General features: G+C 34.5%; 1 protein-coding gene across 38 annotated transcripts in view; it reads right to left on the bottom strand.

Moving 5' to 3' along the window:
- The window catches only part of Pde4dip (myomegalin), a 235,864-nt gene that overhangs the window by 58,380 nt on the left and 159,578 nt on the right, over nucleotides 1-17,906 (bottom strand). For 20 of the 38 annotated variants that reach the window (XM_046467245.2, XM_046467218.2, XM_046467232.2 and 17 more), the window contains 9 exons: nucleotides 16,866-17,045; nucleotides 15,769-15,963; nucleotides 13,591-13,758; nucleotides 13,337-13,418; nucleotides 10,535-10,626; nucleotides 6,334-6,450; nucleotides 5,966-6,103; nucleotides 4,863-4,975; nucleotides 3,230-3,357 (listed from right to left, as the gene is read on the bottom strand). In XM_046467245.2, the coding sequence (XP_046323201.1) occupies nucleotides 3,230-3,357; nucleotides 4,863-4,975; nucleotides 5,966-6,103; nucleotides 6,334-6,450; nucleotides 10,535-10,626; nucleotides 13,337-13,418; nucleotides 13,591-13,758; nucleotides 15,769-15,963; nucleotides 16,866-17,045 (1,213 nt within the window). Of the gene's footprint in view, nucleotides 1-2,727; nucleotides 3,358-4,862; nucleotides 4,976-5,965; nucleotides 6,104-6,333; nucleotides 6,451-10,534; nucleotides 10,627-13,336; nucleotides 13,419-13,590; nucleotides 13,759-15,768; nucleotides 15,964-16,865; nucleotides 17,046-17,906 lie in introns of those variants that run through there. The other 18 variants (XM_046467236.2, XM_046467216.2, XM_046467235.2 and 15 more) reach the window with 2 other exon arrangements.

The following is a 17,906-nucleotide window of genomic DNA, read 5'->3' as shown; positions in this document are numbered from 1 at the left end:
ATCTGTCCAGCACACTACCTATTGATTTGTCCCTTCTCTTTTTTTATTAGAGTTACCATAAATGAGCTCCATTTTTTCAGCTGTTTTTTTTTTTTTTCCTGAGTACAAATGGTTCTATACTATCCAAAGGAGAAAAGCATCCCAAGCTTTAACTTAAGAGCAAGGAAGAAATATGTGCTTCTATCTCACAAGATGTTTGTATTTGAAAAAGAAAATTCATTTCATTTATTCTACCTTTTGTACAATATTTCAATGTAAGATGAAAAATGGATGTCAAGTGTGTGAGTTACTGATTTTTTTTCCTAACTTCATAGACATTTTGTCCCTTTATCTGGAGGATACTGGCTACAGACTTGTTGAATATGAGGCCAGCTAGTATTAAAGAGACAACTATCTCAAGTGTGAAGATTATGTGGCTCTTTTGTAAAAAGACCAGAAAACAATGCCTTTACCCAAACAATTGGATCTAGAGACTTCTACTACGAGCTCAAGGAAAGCAGAAGTACTAAAAGTATTCTAAGACTATAACTTTTAGGTAAGCCAATCAACCTTTACTTCTTTAAAAAAGGAATAATTTTAGTATAATGTGACCTGCTGCTTCTTTCCCTAATCAGAAGATTCCAGAAGCAACTCAAAACTCAAAGTAAAACTGAAATTAACAAAATGAAAACTGAACTGTTTTGAAACTATGACTCAACTTCTTACAACCCACACACTAAACTAGGAGCATAAATTAGCATAGAAGTGATAGGTCTTTTAGGCATAAGTCACTCATGTATAAACTAAGTAAAATATATTAAAGAATCTTATAAGGAAGCTACTTTTTGTGGCTGAGATCCTACATGGGTTTAGATTTTCTTCATCCTTAATAGATTTTTTTAACCAAATATGATATAATTAAAAAATCTTTTAGAATTATGAACAAGAAAAATGTACTAAGATACAGAGGTACTAAAAATATTGCTGCTGTCTACAACTGAGTGAAGAAAAGTTGCTGTGGCAATGGATGGGTTGAGGGTAAAGGAAACAGGGGATAAGAATATACCCTCTCAAAGTAAATAACTAAATAGCTTAAAAAAAAAAAAGACCATCAGACAAATGTTGACATATACTAGTCTCTAATAATCATTAGATTTCAATAATATGATTTAAACCTGCAGTAGAGTGGCTAGGTAGGTAGCTCAGTCACACAGCACTTGCCTAGCATGCATGAAGCTCTATAGTCAATCCCTGCACCAAAACAAAAACAAAAACAAAACCTAAACAAACAAAAGAACCCCTCAAAAAACAAACTAACAAAACTTTCATAAGAGTTTAAACATGTCATAAGGACTTCCATTTCACTCATTAAAAAAATACCCTTAGAAGTCCTTTTTAACTCTACAGTCCTAAAAACTGTAGACTTTATCTACCCTGATCCCTTTTAACCATTACTTTGTGGACTTGCATTATTCAAAAGAAAATGTAAGACCAATGAAATCTATCAATATGGATTTTTCTAAATTTAAGTTCTGTTTCTGATTAAAAATGGCTTAAGTGGGCTGGGGATATAGCTCAGTGGTACCGTGCTTGCCTAGCATACTCAAGGCCCTGGGCTTGATCCCCAGAGTAAAACACACAAACATACACACACACACACACACACACATACACGGCACTCCATGTTTACCTAAAATTATTGTAATGCTGAAAAATGCCTGACAAAGGTAGAGTAATTCAGAAGACCCTGTGTTCCTAAAGAGAGAAAAGCACATTATATAATGCTAAATGACAATATGAATGATGTGTCCAATCACAGCTATCTGTGAGTTACACAAAAATGTTCATCAGAATTGTGTTCTCTAATCATAATATGTCAAATTATCATGTGAAAGAAACAGTGTCATGTGAAAAACAGAAGTATAAAAGAAAAATTATGTTCCATCTAGCTTAGAAAAGAAACTCAGACATGTTTAGGGTACTAAAACCCTAAATCCCTGCTCACTTATTACCATGTTTAAAGCAACTAAAATCTCTGCTTCTAATCTAGGAAACAAATATCCACAGAAATAAGAAACCTCCTGGTGCTGAATCCACAAAACTCCACAGTAATCTTGGTTACTTTTTATACTCTTGACATTTAAAATACCAGAAATACAATCCCGAGTGCCTTTTCCTTACACCTGTCATGTTGCCACACAAGATCACCAAGACACTGACTAAAACCTATGAATACAGATTAGTGACATTTCATTCTAAACTATTTGAGCACTTAAAAGCCTAGAGCCCATTACTTAATATAGAGAAGTGTATGCACACTAGATAGTGAAAAATAAAGGACTCCAACTAGTGCCACTACCAAATGGAAATACAGAAGTGATACTCTTTTCCACGAGTTATTTGGCAAAATACTGATTTTAAACAGGGATATTACATTAACAATTATCTTTGTACACAGAGAATTCTGACAATGGAAGACTTTTCTGAACTAAATGGCATGTCCCTGGCTTAAAAGAAAACCTAAAGGGATCAACAAAGTTTTAAATAGAATTTAATATTTAACTATCTAATTTCACCTCTGTTGATCAACAGTCAACTCTGAAACAATATTAGAGCCAAAAGTTTATTATAAACACTTTAACAGGTTTTGCCTCTGTTCCTTAAGTTGGCCTAAGACTACTCTCCTGATTTTGATTACCTTCTGATATGGATTATCACTTTTGCAAAGTCATTCTTATAAACTCAATCTTTCTCTTTCTCATCTTTTATTGGATTTTAAAAATGCTCTCAAAGAGCAGGAGTTGATTGAATGGCAAAAATAATACACACACATGCATTTATGACATGATATGGAACATATGAAATGGACTGTGAAAGTGGGGAAGGAATAAACTTTATTGGCCCATAGAAGGGATGAGGGAACAAGAAGGAAGGGCTGGGAAAAAGAATGAGTGTGTGTGGGGAAACTAAAACTGAATGATTTAAATGTGCAAATACACTTTGTAACCTCCAACAATCAATGGAGAAGTAGATATGTACATAAGATACAGGAGGCTAAAGTGAGTTTCACTTTGTAGTTGATGCTACTTGTACCAGCTCTATTATTAGTAAGTCACCATTTAATTCTGTCACATCAGACAAGGCTCCCTCTGGTTAGTGTAAACAGGTTTTCCATCCTGGGATGCAGTGTGACCCGCCAGCGCTCAGAAGGCATGCTTGTGAAGAACTTGCACACCTTCCAGTTCCCCACCTCCAACGGCGGCCAGGGTCTCCAGTCTGCTTAAGCGCTCCAGGCTTCTTCCAAGAATTTCTTCTAGCCGACTGCGTAATACCTGGGCCCCTTCGAGTTCCACCTGCAGAGTTCGATCTCTCTCAGAGCTGATTGAACATGCCACATGGAAGGAAAATGGATTAGCCATCAACTGTAACAAGTCCACATATGTTTCCAAAGAGCCATCAATGCTACTCTAGACTGTGAGATTTTCTAAAGTAATGTTCTCCAGGACATCATAAATGAATGAGCTCTTTGGTGCAGCACATGTAGTCACTACTGATAGATTTGCAAGGCCTGTTCTTTCTTCAAAGCCTGCCCCTTTAGGCCAGATTCTGGGCAAATCTCAAATAAAATTATAGTCTTATGATTGCTCTCACTCTCCTACAGGCCCCATAAGAGAAATTTCATTATTAAAAGCTTTAGTTTCTGAAAAACTAAAACCCAGGAAAAATTAAATGTAAACTGAAAGGCAAGGGGATATAGCTCAGTTGGTAGAGTGCTTGCCTCATATGCACAGGCCCTAGATTCAATCCCTAGCACCACAAAAAAAAAAAAAAAAAAAAAAAAAAGTAAACTTGCTTCCATGTTTACCCAAAATTATTGTAATGCTGAAAAATGTCTGACAAAGGTAGAGTAATTCAGAAGACCCTGTGAAGCAAGACTGAGCCAAGTAGAATTGCTGAGGATAGCTATTTTTTACCAAAATGGACAGTATTCTGAAAATAAATCCAGTTCATGAAGACTAAAGATCCAGGGGTTCTTTAAAAAATAACACAAGCAAGTGGTCCTATCATACCTTTCCCCTGCTTTCATTTTCCTGAGTAAAAAGAAAATATTTCTAAGCCCAACAAGAAATTAGAAGAAATGGGAATAATAAAAATTTAAAACTGTGAAAGAGGAAAAAAGGACTGGGAGAGAAAGCGAAATGAGGCGGGGGGAGGGTAATATAAAATAAACACAAAAGATAAAATATACATGACCAAAAATTAAGAGAAAAATACAAGAAAATATAATCATCATGATGATTATCGATGATTCTGAGGTAATATTAGGTATTGCAATGACTATATTACCTTCAATGATATTCAATGATACTAAACTAATATCTGAGACCTTTGTAGCTGTACTTTTATAACAGAACAGCCTTTAACAGGACATGGAGCAGAGAAAAGAAAGGAACATACACCAAATGCTTACCATATGCAAAGCACTGTTTAGATGCCTAAGCTGTCTTCTCATTTAATCCTCACTTAACTATGTGAAACACACTATTCCTGACAAGATTTAGACACCGAGGCTTGGAGCCATCTATGCAACAAATAACAAAGTGGACAGCTTTCTTTTTCTCTCTTCTTTGGTATTATTAGCATCTGCACTTAATAAAGAACAGAAGAAATAAAAGAAATGAAAAGAATAAAAGGAATATTTTTTTTAAAAAAAGGGAAAAACAAAGTTGGGCATGACAGCACATGCCTATAATCTCAGTGACTTGGGAGACTGAGGCAGGAGGATCACAAATTCAAGGCCAGCTTCAGCAGCTTAGTGAGATCCTGTCTTAATAATAATAATAATAATAATAATTTAGTAAAGGGAAAAGTTACTCTCTTACCTCTCTGGATGGGCATGGAACTTCACCAAGCTGCTATAGAGCTGTCTCTCAGCTTGTAAGGCCTCATTGAGTCGACTCTTTTCGTCTACTAGTCCTTCTAGCATCAGCAACAACTGAAGAAAGAAAAGAAGCAACATACAAATGGAAAAGTGAGGCGTGAGGCCAAGTTTATCCTGAAAAAAAGAAAAATGTATTTGCACATACTCTGACCAAAAAGTCCCAGTCTTTTATTACTTAAGATCTCTGTAGTATCTTACAGTTTTAATCAATGACACAATATCATTTTATATCTTAGCTGAATTCAGATATGAGCGCAAGAAAGAAAAAAAAGGAGACAAAAGTCAGAAGCATAGGAAAGAAGCCCAAAAAACAGTGAGAAAGGATAGGAAAGAGGGAAACATACAATAGGACTTTCTAGTTTTCAATGTTCATGCAATAAACATTTACTGAGCACCTTTTAATGTGACAGACTCTGTTCTAATTCTAGGAAAAAGCTTACTATCTAGTGGGAGGAAAAGACATCCATCAATCATACGTATGTCCTGTGAGATATACTACATGACATAAAAATAATGGGCTATGATAATGTGTAAATAGCAGAGATGTTTAAGCTAAAATTAAAGCTGCGGGGGAGGAATGATAAGAACAGTTAGTGAGAGTAATGGTAATGGACGTAGAGCATAGGTAAATAAATCTTTTTGAAAAAAATTTGGCATTGAAAAGGTCAAGCATAAAGTAGAGCTACAGAGGAACTCAAGGCAAAGGCAGGGTTGTTTCCTCTCTTCCTTTTTTTAAATTGGGAGTCGCCTGAACATGGCTAAATGCAGGCAGATGAGAAAGAGTTAATTGAGAGAGAAGTGACTTATGTTTGAGAGTGAAGGATAACTGACAGTATGTGTCCAAAAGCAACTGCTACTCCTTTCAGAACTATAAAGGTTAGAAATAGGCATGTATGACTGCTACTGAGCAAGGTACTGTGGAGTATGGATTCTCTATGAAATACCATCAACTGACCTAGATTTTTTTCAAAAGTAGTTGAGATTGACAGTCTTTCTATTGCTTATTTCAAATAAAAAAATAAAGTCTGTATTTCAATAATTTACCTGTTGTCTTCGGTTTCCTGAAATTTCTTGACCTTGGGATTCTACTGAAGCAACTTTTTCTCGAAGAAGTAAGACTTCTTGTGTCAGGCGTTCCATAGCTGGTATGTCTTCAGGATCAACCAGTTGCATTTGCAGGTCCTAGAAATTAAAAAACAAGTAATAAGTATAGATATTAATATAGTAATAAAAGCTGTTCTAGCAGAGGAGTAAGGGAACAGATATTCTTGAAATAATCTACTATACTTTCAAGTGGGATATTGATAAGCACTGGCCAAGGGACCAAATGTATCCACATATTGTTTGAAGATGCCCTACAGGTAATCTGAGTTTCCAACACTTCCAATAGTCTTTAAAAAGCTTTGAAAGACCTTTATGAGGTCTTCTTTTATCTGTATGTTCCTGGTCAGGGACTCCAGATCAGCAGCCTGCACCTGTAGCTCTTCCTCTTGTACAGCCATCATAGACTGTAGAGCAGAAAGTTCCATCTGGGGACAAAAGAAACACTGGAGTCAGCAGGTAGAGGAAACAACAGCTGTCACATTTACATTTCAACAATGAGGCAACTGCTTTTCATATCACATCACTATCAGCCAATAATGCAAAAGAAAACAAGAACATGAACAGAGCTCTACTGGAACAAATAAATAAACCACACAGCATGGTACCAAATGTTGTTTCATGGGAAGTTGTAATGGTTGTTTTTAATGGTGTTCCTCTATTTGAGTTAGCAGTATAAAACCATCAAATTTATTTAATTTAACCATATTTATTATGATACCTAAAAACTGGTTATCTTTAGCAGAAGTAAAAGATGAAGTTCTTCTTCATATAAGTTCCTTAGCTAATAGATTAAAACATTATAGAACACCTCCATTATGCAAAACTTAATGAATTAATAAATAAGGCATCAAACAAAAATAGCTGCTAACATCAGCGATCACTAAATATTACATGCTTCCTACTAAACATGCTACCACCTGCAATGGAATCTTACACACAGTTAGCACTGTAGGCCCTAAACTTTCAGTGTTGTATTTTCCTTCCCTCCTCATCAGAAAATGATAAACATTGTTATAACAAATTCATTAAAAATTGTGATAATAACCATAGCTGAGTTGTTCTTACAAACTTAGCGATCTGGCTAATCTACTTCTTGTCCTTCAATATCGGCCACTTTTATCCTTATTCTTCACTTTCTAGGAATACAAGACTTTTTCTGTTCTTGTAACACAGACTCTTGATTCATGGGCTTTATACCTATTACTCGGTCTGCCTGAAATATCTTTTCCAAGGATGCTTCCTTCCCATCCTCAGGACCCCAGTGTCATCTGCTCAAAGAAGTCTTCTTTGACCACTCCAGTTAAGGTGGTCCCCATCCATGTTACTTTCTATCACATTTTTTTTGTATCACTCATTTTAATCTTCAATTATAATATCATAATATTTTATAATGCTTATATTAGCAAATATATCAAGGAAATCTTATAATTTATAATATCTAATGGCATAATTATTATAACATATTATAATTTATAATATAACATGTTTCTTGTCTTTTATCTCTCTAGTAGAAATTACACAGAGCCAGAATGGGACACTGTTGATATTGCTCACTACCTCAGCCCTGCACTAGCTTACAGAAAGTATCCCATATATGAATGAATGAACAAGTGAACAAATGAATCCTCACAGAAATCCTATGGGGCAACTACTTTTCAATTTACAGATAAGGTGACTTCTACACCTCAAATTACAGATGAGGTGACTGAGACAGAAATTAAGGAACCAATTCAAAAATCACAGAGCTAGTAAGTGGCAGATCCAGAGTATGAACTTGTGGAAGCAAACTTGATTCACTAGGCATAATGTCTTTCCTGTAGGTATCGTATTCCATATAATCTTTACGGCAATGGCAAGTTATTTCAAATAAATATTTTATAGAACTATTTTAAGATAATCTTTAAAAATTCAGTGGAACAAGTGAAGAGAGATGGTAGAGAAGCCAATTTAAGGTATAATTAAGCTTCCTAAAGGAAGCAACACTTCTTCCTTAAGCACATAAAATTTAAGTCAAAAGTAAGAAAAATTTTATTCGTGTATCTTCTAATTCCATCAATGCTTGCAGTATAACTGTGTGGCTCATATGATTTAGTAACAGTTATTTGATAGTTTTAACTACCTTTATTTTCCTTCCATGCTGAAGGAGCTCAGTTAGTGTAACTCTTGACATTTCTTTGCCCCCAATCAGGGGGAGGGACTTGACTTATCTGTACACAGTGGAAGAATAAACCAGGCCTGCTTGGCTCACAACCCCCACTTCCTCTCCTTAGAAGACACTGGCCTAAAGGAAGACTATTTCTTATCACTACTTCTCCAAAGGCAGTTTGTTGCCCACCACAGAATAGTCTGCCAGGCCCAATGCTGCCTGTGACTGAGCAGGTCAATTACCCAATCCAGGTCCAAAATCGGTTCTTACATTAAGTTTTCTAAGACTCTGTCAGTATTAAATCTGATAAAGCTTCAGGCTATCTGCCACCAATTTGTTTTATTTCTCAATTTGTTCAGGGTTGGGTATGAAAAAAGGGTGCTATTTATCAGATCCTCTTCAAAGAGATAGATAGATAGATAGATAGATAGAAACAAACAGACATCCAGGTACTTGGTTCCATTGAAGAAAAATGAAAACATGAAGAAGAAAACATTTTTACAACATGATAAAAGGTCTGCAGGTAAGACTGACACAGGTTTTAAATCCTGGCATAAACTCCTTTACAAGGCATTTAAACTAATGATTTCCTCAAGTGTAAAATGGAAATAATATAGCTACTTTTCAGGGCTACATAAGAAATACAGAAAATGTTTTACAAGTACTTGGCACATTACAGGGAATTAATGAAGTAACTACTGCTGCATCTATATACTACTATAATATCAAGACAGGAAATATGGGGAAAATCGACATAGCTTTTGGTAAATACCTCATGTTAGATGGAATGTGGTAATACATTTATATGTTATTGGACTTAGAAGAGGGTAATGGATTAAGGATTCATGAAGTTAAGCAATAGCTAAATATCATTCATTCAAAATATTCATTCATAAGCATTATAATTTTATGATCACGAAAACAGAACAGAATCAAAAAGTAACATTACTCTGAATTTGGTACATATGAGAAAAACAGAAATAGTATGTGAAAATTAAAATATCTGACATGAATAATCAATCAATGGCTAAAGTAAAGGAAAAAAGGGAAAGGATTAGGGGATTTAAAAACTAATTTTTTAAAATGCCATGCATGAATTGGTTTATAAGCAAAAATATGGTAATAAAATCAAAAGGTATAATAAGACAATTTCATCATAAATATAAACAGATTTTATATTATACATCAAATTATAGCAAAAAAGGTAGAAAAAGCTAGGAACTGAGCTAGCTAACTTAGGAACCCATGACATTGACTTTTTTTAAAAATATTTTTTGGTTATTGATGGACATCTATTTTATTTGCTTATCTATAGGTGGTGCTAGGAATCAAACCCAGTGTCTCACACATATGAGGCAAGCACTCTACCACTGAACTACATACAACTCCAGCCCCTGACTGACCTTTTAAAATAGATGCCATAGCAACATGTGTATAGTTTTTGTCTGTAATGCTATGTTGTAGCCCTAACATTTCTTCTACATCATAGCTGGACATACAACTGGCTATATGGGGAAGACAGAGGAAGGATTTCTATAAGACTGACAGGTTTCTTCTAAGAAAATGGATGAAAATTACTGATAGAGTTCATGCATAAGATGGAGAAGAGTATCTATTCCAAGAAATGACTTCTTAGAAAGAAAGTATTTGGAGACACAAAAGACTTTGAGTCTAAATCTTAGCTTTGGCATTTATTAGTTAGGACTAACCCCTGTCCCATTAAAAATAAATAAATTAGCCTTTCAGCTTTTCCATCTATAAAATAAGTCCAATACCATCTATTTTGTGTAGAGTTGTGAACACTGGCATTAATTTAAGAATTCAGCACAGTCTAATGCATATAAGAGTACTCAATAAATATTATTGCTCATACTCAAATTTCTCTTGTTTAATGCTTCTAAACTCTAATTTCAGGAGTCTAATGTCATAATTCTAAGCAGCAATAACATAGCATTTCCTCTTTTCACAAGTGTTTTACAATCATTTTATTACAGTTATTAATGGGTAGAAAAAACTTCATTATTTCAGTAGTAAAAAAGCTTTAAAAGTCCCCATTATAAAAATAAGAGGATCTTATTGGATAAAATATATATATGTATGCATATATAATATATATCTTATTTACATATATTTTTATATTATATACAATGTTATATATTATCTATATCTTACATATACATCTTTTATATATAAACACACACACACATATAAAATGGTTTATATTTTTTTCCAAAAAGAAAAAAGGTATACCTTATATTTGAACTTATACTTAAAGAATCTTACTCTTTTAAATATAAACTATTCTGGGGGAAAAAACAAAACAAAACAGGAATTTAGAAATTAGCCTTGACTATAAAACTCACCTGACTTTCTCTTTCTTTTTTAGTCATAAGTACAAGTTCCTCTTTGGCATTACTCAGTTCTTTCTCCAGTCCTGCAACTGTGTCCAAGTCTCCTAAAATGAACACATAGTGCCAGTTTTAATCACTAAAAACATGTAATCACTGCTGCCTCATTTTTTGAGAAATTTTCTTGGAATACGCATTCCAGCAATTAAGAAAAAATACACACACACACACACACACACACACACATACACACACAGGTTTTTTTATAGCATTATTTATAATAGCAAAATATTGCAATCACTCTACACGGGAAAGAGAAAAGATGGAATCAGCCACAGTGTATTCACACTAAGGACTATATATATACAGCTGTAAAAAAAAAATGAGGAAGTTCATGAACTTATATGGAGCAATTTCAAGGATACATTAAGTGAAAGAAGCTATGTTCAAAAGAATACTTCTATCTGGAAAAGGGGGAAATATGTGACACACACATACAAATTATGTATGTACATGATTCATCTGTTTATTTTTGCAAAAAGATATTTCATTAAGAATAACACAGAATTTAACAATTTTCCTTCAGAGAATGAAAAGAAACATGAGAGAAAAGATTGGAAAGCAGATGGGACTTCTGAGAATATTTTTTTCATATACTTGACTTTTTAACTGTGTTAATGTTAAATTTTGAATGTGTAAGTTAGTTTGACAATAATAGGACATAAAAATCTAAAATTATGGAATACAGAAGGTAGATATTATAATAATTTTTTAAAAGACACAATCCACTTACACAACAAATGGAGTGGGAAGATGAGGGCAAGATAACTCTTTTTTGTAAAATAATTTCATAATAGATAAGAGAAAAAATTTAAGAACTAGGAAATTAATTTTTAAAAGTTCAAGCAAGGTTTAAAGAATGCTAAAGCCACTGACTATTGGGAAACACAACTGTCAGCATCTCAAGTTATCAGCCTGTAGAGCACTTACTAATTACAAAGGGGAAAATGAACCTTTACAATGGAGAGATCTGGCACACATTACAACCTTAACCAAAGGATAAAATTTGTTACCACTACGTAAAAATTTTTCCACATTTGATGATCTGATACTTATTCCTGTATATCCAATTATTCAACTTGATGCAAACTGACCAATATGCACTAATGGGATACACCCAAAAAGACATCACTCATAGGATTCTTGACAAAAATGTTTAACCTGAACCTAACCATGAGGAAACAATGATAGACAGTGCTCTGAATTCTTCAAAAATCCTAATGTTGTAAAAGACAGGAGGAAAAAGGTTGGAAAACTGTTCTAGATTAAAGTAGACTGAAGACAGGACATCTAAGCACAATGCATGTCCCCTGGCGGCAAGAAGAAGCAACTACAGAAAATGTTATTGAGACAATGAGAATTCTAAATATGGATTATATATTTAGATAGTAAAAATACATTAAGGTCAAATTTCCTAAACATGATAATTACATTGTAAACATGTAAGAGAATGCCTTTGTCCTTAGAGAATACTTGCTGAAATATTTACAGATCAAATGTCATGATATTTATAAGAAATTTAGAAAAAAAGCATTATATCTATATATGTTGTGCACACGGAAAGAAATAATGCAAATGTGGCAAATGTTAACAATTGATGAATCCTAATAAAAATGTATATGGGTATTCACTACACTATTGTTGCCACTTTTCTGTAGGTTTGAAATTTCCAGAATAAAAAGTTGGGGGAAAGTATGTTTTTTTCTGCTATCATATATACCTAATTAAAATAAATAAATAAATTTTAAAAAGAAAAAGGCAAATATAAAGTAAATTACACAAATCTAGCATTCATTACTTTTGGGGCAATGCAAAGGTTTCTTGTTAGATAATGAAACTTGTGCAATTTTTCCCACAGAATCATCTAATACCATACACTATAATACAGGTGCAAACTTTTTACATTCTTGGTGACAAAAGAAATCACAAGTTAATTGTTTAAGTTTACACCCTTTCTGGTTCCAGCATTATAATCCCTACCTCATTAATCATCACCAGTAGCTTCTTCTGTAATTCTCTGGGAAATAGCTTCCTTAAAGCTACCCTAAATACCAACCTTTTGCTCTGTAAATGCAGAAACTCCAATCCAAGGTTTCTACTTGAGTTTTGCTCCCACCATGCTTAGAATGTGATTGTCTTTGGGGAGTTCAAGCCCTACAGCCATTCCTTGAATAAGGTTGAGCTTGGAAAATAATTCAGGTATATTGTCCCTCCTAATACTTTAATGTAAGTGTTGTCAAGTTACTATGAGCACCCCACTATTGAAAGATATCCAGTAGAATGTATCAGTTCCATTGGTCCTGCTGTGCAGGTTTGGAAACACTACTCTGGCATTTCCGAATCCCTGCAAAACTCTCTCAAAAGGAGAATTAGGATTCAGTTTCCCTGGAGTAAACTGTGAACTCTTTTTTTTTTTTTTTTAATATTTATTGTAGTTGGATACAATATTGTAGTTGTAGTTGGATACAATATCTTTAATTAATTAATGTATTTTTATGTGGTGCTGAGGATCAAACCCAGGGCCTCGCCTGTGCTGGGCAAGCACTCTACCACTGAGCCACAACCCCAGCCCCAACTGTGAACTCTTATCAACATAAATTATGGGCATTTCTTCTCAGAACTGACATGTCTCCAGCCTTTCAGAGGAATCCAAACATTTTTTTCTGTTAAAAGAAAGAGTTGTGGCCAAACCTATTAATATAGAGATACAGGAAGGAAAACAAAAGATCTTTTCATGAAACAAAATTTGATACTTACCTAATGTGGACCTGGGAATGCTAGCATCCTCTTTAGCAGGCAAGGAAGTGCTATCATTTCTGGAGGGTATTTGCATTGATGCCTAAAAATTGGAAGAGTTGGGGAATTTAGGAAGACACAGGAACTATGATCACAATGGCAGGACTTGCAATATTCTCACACAGTTTCATATTAAAAGTTATTAAACTTATATGCCTGAAATGTAAGCAAGAAATGCTGCTGACATGAAGTCTACATAAGTCTACAGTTCTTACTTGATCAGTTTGCTCTCCCAGATTGGGGCTCATGGAAGTAGCTTTAGCTTGTTGGTTAGAGACGAGTGTTTGAGTCATCATTAAGTCTTTCCCTCCTAAATGCTGGCGCACAGCCTGTAATTCTAAATTTCTTTCCATTAGGGCTTGCACCATCTTCTCTGCAGCAGCCTAGTGAGAAGAAGTCACAAATAACATTAGAAAGATATTGCAGTAAAATAAACACAATTTGTTTTCAAGTGTAATTGCTTAAAGACCAACCATTTAGAAAAAGCTATTGCGGGGGCTGGGTTTGTGGCTCAGTGGTAGAGCACTTGCCTAGCATGTGTGAGGCACTGGGTTCAATTCTCAGCACCACATATAAATAAAGGTCCATCAACAACTAAAAAAAAATAAAAAGCTACTGGGACCCTAAGAAATAGTTTCCTTGCTATCAGTTTATAAAGAAAAACAGTCAAGTGAGTAGAAAAAAAAGTTGCTCATAGGCAAAATGTTGAAAAAAAAAAAACATAACACATTTATTACAGATAAGGGAAACTGAAGTAGATTCTGCTAGAACTCTATTGGTCTAAGGTGTTAAGGTTCTGGTTTGAATTGGTGTAACAGATGACTGTCTTTACTCTTATTTGTTTCTTTGCCCTGGATTACTCTTCACCTATATATCTGGATGGTTTGCTCCCTTCAGGTCTTTGCCAAACGTCACCTTATCAGATTGGCCTTCCCTGAGTATCCTGTCTAAAACAACAATCTTGTGAGTCACAAGGCACAAATATTCAGTTATGAGTAAGTTCTGGGGATCTAATGTACAACACAGCGACTATTGGTAATAATGTTATATTGTTTACCTCTATTTGCTGAGAGAGTAGATCTTTAATGTCCTCATTAGGGATCCACACATAGGAAATAACTGTTTCCTAAGACATTGTATCCATCTAAACTAAAAAAGTATTTTTTTTAAAAAGCCATTTAGGTGATTCTTCTGCCTGTAAAACTTGAGAATGCAGAAGAGTATAACTAATACTGTTGCTGAATTTAAAATCTTCAGTCATTTCCATTAGCTCCAAGGTTCCATTATTTTATTATCTGCTGTGTAGTAAAAAGATGTATAATAAGACTAATTCTTTCAAATAACAGAGGTTAAAAAGAAACTTCAAAGACTTAGTAGCCTCTTGTCAAAGACTTAAATGATTCACAATAATTTTGTTAGGTCTCTTCTAGAAGTGATCATTGAAGTATGTGGCAGGATGTTTCTAACAAAATGTGTATTTACTTCAGTAGGCCAGAGAATTAGAAGAGTGGAATATCACTATCCCATGATACAAGAAAGCATCAGAAAATACTGTGGTAACATAACATAGGCAAGTAAGAATGCAGCTTCCTCCAAAAACGGATTCTGAGCTATTGGTCCTTAATACGCAGCATAAGTCAACTAGTAGTCTTTGCCCTTAAGGAAAAAGATAAAAATGAAGGGAAAAATAAAAAATTATTTCTGAAATAGTTGTATACCATTATTTTGAGATTAACACTCAATATTGAGTATGGGAATGTATTCTCTTCATGTCCTTTCAAAACCAATCATTTTTTTTTCCTCCTGAGATAGGAGAGAAATACTTTTTTGGGGGTGAGTACCAGGGATTGCACTCAGAGGCACTAGATCACTAAGCCACATCCCCAGCCCTATTTTGTATTTTATTTAGAGACAAGGTCTCACTACGTTGCTTAGCACCTCACTTTTGCTGAGGCTGGCTTTGAACTTGAGATCCTCCTGCTTCAGCCTCTCGAGCCACTGGGATTTATAGGTGTGCACCACTGTGCCCAGCGAAAGAAAATACATTTGATTGTAAGTTTTTCCATACCTCGAATGGAAATATAAAATGTCACTCAAGTCTTGATAGTTTAGAATTAAAATCAAAACACTCCAAAACTCCATACCTTGTTCTCTTATAATGATCAAAGCATTAAGAAAAAATCAGTGTAGACAATGCAGTTAATGAACACGTGTTTTGGGCACAATTCCAAATGTGGTGTTTAAAACACATTTAACACTTGGATGATTGATGTAAAACTGAAATCTATTTAATAAACAGCAGGAGAGAAACTATGGAGTTTCTCCGTATATCATGTAAAATGATATACACATGTTACAAATGATATTTTTCTGGTCTCTGCACTAGTCCTTACCTGGCTCTCCTGCTCCCTGGTGCTCACAGACTGAAGCAGAACCTGAACCTCCATTTCATGTTCCAAAGCTTGTTTGTTCCGATCACTTAGGAGGTCCTGCAGCATCCTTTCTTTTCGCTGTAAACGCTGGCAGAGCTCCTCAGCTATTTCACTCTGTCCTGGTCCCAGTTTGCAGAGCAATGTTGCACTAAGATCCTAATGCAGAAGGAATGGTGTAAGATTTTGGAAAAAAAAGTTCTTTCTAACACATATTGAAATGCTTATAAGAAGTGTCATGGAAGAAAGAGCTTTGAGGTTCTTGAGAATAAACATCATGTTTTATCCACTTTTGTTTCCCCGCATTTAGGAAAGGCCTATGACTCAGAAGGCTAGACATGCTCAGTGAACAAACACTAACAATATAAAATATATAGAGTGCCAACTTACATATTGTTCTCTGAAATAAATTCTTCTCTTATTTGCTCAGTGAACATAATAATTAATGTTAGATGAGAACAAATGGACACTCAGCCCAAGTGTTTCATTTATTTTCTCCCCAGCAAAAACTTTTAGGGGAGCATCAAACAGAAAGTTAAAAAGGAATGACAAAAACTGTTTTAATAAGCAGGCTGATGCAATTCCTATCTCTATATTGGTGGTTAAAACTGTGAAGCCATACTGCCTGGGTTGAATACTGGCTCTGACACTTAACTAGCTGGTACCTGGATAAGTTAACTTCAGAAGTCTTTTCCTTGTCTGTAAAAAAGGGATAATATTATGTCCCTCATATATTTGTGAGGATTCAATAAGTTATTGCCCATTAAGCTCCTAAAATAGTACCTGACCTGACATGAGCACCATAACTAATAAAGGTTAGTTATCATATTATAGATGCATATTTTCGATCACATTAATTCTCACATAACTTCTTTGAGAAAGATAAACATCATCTTAAGTTTACAGATATGGGGAACAAGTCTTAGGGAAAGCCAATTACTTGCCCAGAAAATGAAATTAAAGACTTGGATAACTTGCTTCCCAGACTTCTAGAGTCCTAAGTCAAGAATGAAATCAAGTAACCACTAAGCCAACTGCTTTTAAGCTAACTGAGGTCTTGCCTCCACTTCTTTGTTCCTGTCATGAAGAGATGTCTGTAACTGCTGAACGATACTCTCTTGTTCCTTCTGCCAATGGCTAAATTTGGTTTCCATTTCTTCTTGTAGCCACTGGAGGTTGTGACAGGTAGCAGTTAACTGTTCAACTTCTAGGCCTTTGGCCCTCAGGAGACTCTCCATGCTCTATAGTCACAAAGAGAGCAATCATAAGTTAAAAGAGCTATTCTATACTTCTCGTGATAAATGAGAAATTAGATCCACCTTTAAATTAGCACCTATTAACTTTTTTGCAAGAGGAGAAAACCAAGTAACTAATCTAACAATGTCATACTAATTTATTTTTTGTTTTTAGAAATTCTTAACTAGTTTGTGGAGAGAGAAATACTAGGCCCATGATAAAATGGAAACATTATAGAGGAAGTAATTTCTCTGAAGAGAAAGTAAATGACTCCTTTAAAAAGTGACAGATGGTTAGTTATATAAGCTTTAAAATAAGTATGTAAATAAAAAGCTCATGGTAAATGTTAGTAAAATAAACAAGTGTTCTAATTGTGGGAATACAGGGACGTGTATGTAATATTAATGAGATGAACAACAGTTATACCCTGGAAATGCTTATGTAAAAATGTATATGTGTGGGGAAGGATGTGTATGTATCTATATCCAAATCCCATTTCCAAAGATGAAAAATAAATTAGAACCATGTAAATAGAAACCAGTATTCACTGACTTCCTCTACAAAAACAGAAGTGCTGTAATTTCTCACAGTTTTTTTTCTAATTTTTAAGTTAGACACAATACCTTTATTTATTTTTTTTTTATTAGCTACACATGACAGTACGATGATCTTGACAATTCATACATTTGAATCAAATGGGGTATAATTTCTCATTTTTCTGATTGTACAGGTTGCAGAATCACATTGGTCATACAGTCACCTATATACATACAGCAATAATAATGTCTATTTTATGTGATGCTGAGCATAGAATTCTGTTCCTCATGTGTACTAGGCAAGTATTCTATCACTGAGCTACAACCCCA

This window comes from Marmota monax, unplaced genomic scaffold, assembly GCF_021218885.2.
Source record: "Marmota monax isolate L192 unplaced genomic scaffold, Marmota_monax_Labrador192_F-V1.1 WCK01_AAM20220418_F8-fsc00181, whole genome shotgun sequence".
Classification (NCBI taxonomy): domain Eukaryota; kingdom Metazoa; phylum Chordata; class Mammalia; order Rodentia; family Sciuridae; genus Marmota; species Marmota monax.
This window is presented reverse-complemented; position numbering and strand designations above follow the sequence as displayed.